The sequence below is a fragment of the Salarias fasciatus genome, chromosome 2 (assembly GCF_902148845.1).
Source record: "Salarias fasciatus chromosome 2, fSalaFa1.1, whole genome shotgun sequence".
Classification (NCBI taxonomy): Eukaryota; Metazoa; Chordata; class Actinopteri; order Blenniiformes; family Blenniidae; genus Salarias; species Salarias fasciatus.
In genome coordinates this window covers 1,152,690-1,157,277 of record NC_043746.1, presented here as the reverse complement: position 1 = coordinate 1,157,277, position 4,588 = coordinate 1,152,690, and the positions used below count along the sequence as shown (strand labels likewise).

The window sequence follows — 4,588 nt, the reverse complement described above, 5'->3', positions numbered from 1 at the left end:
AGTGTTGCGACGTGACTGTTGTGCCGATGTTGACGGGCTGAAGCGCTCTCAGCGTTCAGATGATTCCTGCTTCCACACTAAGCTTCAGGTGGAGGACGACGGGTTTCCAGCAGGTTTTCTGTCGTATTTCCTGCATGAGGTGGAAAAACAAACACCGGCGATGAAAGGACTGCGCTCACACACTGCTGTACAACAAGGACTTTTAAAAGACTGTTCTGTGCTCCTGGCTGATTTAATGGCCAAATATCACCATATTTTAACAGTTGGTGTTAATATCAAACAGCCCTGGTTCAGTGTGTGAAGAACTGATAAGCTAACTCGGGATTTAAAGGCTGCAGTCTGGAATAGCAGCTAAAGCCAAGACCGCAAACACACTCCACCAGATCTAATTTAGATCGAATCCATTCTGTCTCAACAGTAACGAGAAGACTGCAGAGGTTCCTCTTTCATTTACGGTGCTGGCCCCGCTAAGAGAAGTGCCTGCTCAGCTCATCAGCAAGGTTTTTAAAACTCCACATGATTCAGAATTCAGCAGGATTTCATCTGCAGCTTTTCTCAGATGTTGACCGAGTTTCCTCCATTGATCAGATCTTTCTTTTCTAGCAGTCTTTAACTCATCTGGGGTTTGGATTGAAGCGTTGTCTCTGCAGGTAGGCCGTGGCTCTGCGCCTCAAACACACCTCTGTCTTCCCAGCGCTCCGACTCACTGCTCTGCTGCGCTGCATTCATTCATTTTCATGTTTCAGTCCCGTCCAGGTGGGTTACCTGGTAAAACAGTGAATTTCCTCCTTCACAGCTGATTCTGTCCACAGCTTCAAAGCTTGAAAGTCGACGTGTCTCTAAGTGCAGAAATTGACTCGTTAACCTGGTGAGGTGGCCACTGAGGATTCTGGTCTGGAACAGGAACTAAATGGAAAAAATGAAATGAAATAAAATAAAATAAAATGAAATAAAATCCTGCTCTGCTCTTTTCCAGACGTGATGAAAGCTGAATGAGAACCACAGACCAGGCCGGAGAACCGGCCTCTGGCTCTGCCAAAAAAACACAGACACAAACCCAAAGCTGTTCGCTGTTCAGCGTGAAGGATGTTAATAGACCCAGGTTTGAACCAGATACTTTTCTCACATACTATGTTGTTTAGAGGAGTTTTTACAAATGCGGCTGTCTGTCCTTCGACTGAGCTTTTCATGTTTTGTGCCCGTTGCTAACATCTCCTCTGGTAAAGCAGTAAGCACGGTGTTTCACTTTACTTCCTTGCTAACAGGAGCCTGACCTGCAGGACTTCAAACTGACTCGTTCACGGTTCCACACGGTTCTCTGTCGGGTTTTTAACGTCCAGCAGCAACAAGACAGCAAGTCGCCAGTTAACAGGGAAACCGTACGGTTTCTACACAGCATGCAGTCAGCTGACACGGCTGACTGAGGGGGCGGGGCTTATCCTCAGGTCGCCTGGATAGGCAGTAGACTGGTGGTGAGTGCAGCTGAGACCTGAACACCTGCTGGACCTGTGCAGCCGGGTCACGCGGTGAGACGCCCAGCGGAGGTTCAGGTTCAGCCCGTCCCCCGCCGCTCTGATGTTTAATGAGCTCCCATTTGTTTCCAATCATCCTTTTTCCTCTATTTTAATTAAAACCTCCAGCTTTACCTTCACAGGAAACATCAAAGGAGCTGGAGCCGCCAGTGAGGCCGGGCTGGGCTTTAGCAGTGCTTTGTTTTGACTAATTTCCTGCCTGTACAGCGGGGGGGGGGCTTGTATAGGGGGCTCAGAACAGAGAGAGGTAACGGATAGACAGGGAAATGAGGGGATTTTCTCAGGTAAGAACCGGGACCAGACCTTGCTGTGGTCCTTTCCTCCGGTTCGGCCCAGTCCGGCCCGGGTCCGGACCGGGTCAGGCCTGGTCCGGCCCGGGTCCGGCCCAGGTCAGGCCCAGGTCAGGGCCAGCTCAGGCATGGAGCTCCTGAAGGGGGACCGGCCCAGGTCAGGCCCGGGTCAGGAGGAGGCGTGGGGCTCCTGAAGGGGGAACGAGTCGACGTGGACATGAACAGGACGCCTAGAACTGCTATAAATAGTCAGAGGAGAGAGACCGGTAAGGGCGAACAATCAACACGGACCCGGAACGCCGCACCGGAGAAAGGCACCGGAGCTGGAACTTCATTACAAGAGTGCTGCTCAGGGCGGTTCTGCTGCCTCCTGGGTCGGTCCGCCGCAGGAAACAAACGAGAGGCCGAGGGAACGGAGGGAAGGAGGAAACCTGGACTTAATTCTCACCTTTTCTACTGTGTTGATTACAGAGAGAAGGTTCCTCTGAGCTGAGGCTGCTTTCATTTAGCCGGAGGAGACACTCGATGCCCACAGTGACCCGGGTCAGCGGGTCTGGAGGGCGTCCGGACCAACCCTCACAATCCCACTGATGCAGGAGGAACGTCCACTGAAACCCAGACGAAGGATGAAGGAGCATGGTCAGGCCCATGTGAGGGGAACCCACTGGAGGAGCGCCGTGATGTTCTCACTGAGGCCGAGGCATCGGCGAGGACCAGAGCCTGGACCGGAGCCTGGACCGGAGCCTGGACCAGAGCCTGGACCAGAGCCTGGACCGAGCCTGGACCGGAGCCTGGACCAGAACCGGACTCACTGGTCCCCCTGGACCACGATGGAGAAGGACCAAACCCTCATCCCAGCCTGGGCTTTCTGCTCCACAGAGTCGCCTGCAGCTTGACCGGAATGTTTCCGAGAGGCGGGATGGAGGCCAGCAGGTGAGCGGAGCAGCCGGACGTCCAGAACCTCCAGAACCTCCAGAACTGCGTCTCCACTCCTCGGGACGGGAATCGGGAGGCAGGCCGACATGGCTCCACCTTGAGACCTAAATGGATCCATTTCTAAATAACCATTGAAGTGACAATGTTCCTGAAAGCTCCAAGAAGTGTGTTTCAGTTTACTTGTGGTTCTTCAGTCGGTACACGGATTCTGTTGAGAGGATCCTCCACGGAACAGTTCAGCCCAGGCAGAGGAAACAGCTTCCTCTGGAAGATCCACGCCAGTCTGGATTCAGTTAGGATGCGTCAATCCCCCCCAGGAGAGCCTCCCCCCAGGAGAGCCTCCCCCCAGGAGAGCCTCCCCCCAGGAGAACCTCCCCCCAGGAGAGCCTCCCCCCAGGAGAACCTCCCCCCAGGAGAACCTCCCCCCAGGAGAACCTCCCCCCAGGAGAACCTCCCCCCAGGAGAGCCTCCCCCCAGGAGAACCTCCCCCCAGGAGAGCCTCCCCCCAGGAGAACCTCCCCCCAGGAGAGCCTCCCCCCAGGAGAACCTCCCCCCAGGAGAACCTCCACTGTGGAGAACCTCCCCCCAGGAGAACCTCCCCCCAGGAGAGCCTCCCCCCAGGAGAGCCTCCCCCCAGGAGAACCTCCCCCCAGGAGAGCCTCCCCCCAGGAGAACCTCCCCCCAGGAGAACCTCCACTGTGGAGAACCTCCCCCCAGGAGAACCTCCCCCCAGGAGAACCTCCACTGTGGAGAACCTCCCCCAGGAGAGCCTCCCCCCAGGAGAACCTCCCCCCAGGAGAGCCTCCCCCCAGGAGAACCTCCCCCCAAGAGAGCCTCCCCCCAAGAGAGCCTCCCCCCAGGAGAACCTCAGCCCAGGTGGAATCAGGCTGCAGAGCAGCAGGACTGAAGTGAAGAACATCATCAGTCTATACTGTTCTACATGTTTCTCATTTCCACTGAAGACTGAAACTTTTAATCGGTTTATTTCTATATTTGACTGTTCACATGCTGGAAGGTTTCACACCATTATTTATTTTTGCATTTTGTTTTGTTCGAATGAAGGAGCATGAACAAAAAATAGATTAGTATTTATTCTGCTGGAATACGCATAAATATAACTTTATTTTATTATTTTATTAACTATGGTGGATGCAATGTGCATAAAGTTAGAATACTGAAACCAATAAAAAGTTTAACTAGAATGTGGCACTCAGAGAGCGCAGACCTCCGCCACAGCTCAAATCAGTCACCAACAGCAATAAGAACACCAGATATAAACATAACTAAGCAGATGTAAAGAAAGTCTATCTTCAATTTAAGACTTAGTACTGAGGCCCTCTGCTGGACAGATACAGTACTACACTGGTCAAATGAAAGTCGTCACCCTAACGTAACTCAGCAGTAAACAAAACAACACAATGACGGACATGCAGAGATGCAGAACAAAGGAAACAAACAGTCCAACATCGGGGGAAATCACTTACAGACGAAGCTCTGATCAAGTTTTGAAGAGAAGCCAACTAGTGAAATGTTCTCGTCTTGTTCCGTCTGTGGAACAGGTCCAACTAGGAACTAAAACTGAGGTTCCGCTGGGCGGCACACCCTATCGGTCAATGATAAAGAATCCTTTAAAAAAACTCCTGGATCCAGACAGTGATCCGGATCATCACCAAAATTCAATGGATTCTAAGTTAGCCCAATTCCAGGGTACTGGAGAGGAGGATCCTACTGATAGTCGAACCTCGGATTCAGGAGGAACAATGTGGTTTTCGTCCTGGTCGTGGAACAGTGGACCAGATCTATACCCTCCATAGGGTGCTCGAGGGTTCG

At 52.6% G+C, this 4,588-nt stretch overlaps 1 protein-coding gene across 1 annotated transcript; it reads left to right on the top strand.

Annotated features, from left to right (window-relative positions):
* The first annotated feature begins 3,056 nt into the window (after positions 1 to 3,056).
* LOC115404257 (basic proline-rich protein-like) lies at positions 3,057 to 3,665 on the top strand. Its single transcript, XM_030113517.1, has one exon. It carries the CDS (start codon positions 3,057 to 3,059, stop codon positions 3,663 to 3,665), a length of 609 nt encoding a protein of 202 aa, XP_029969377.1.
* Positions 3,666 to 4,588: the final 923 nt, after the last annotated feature.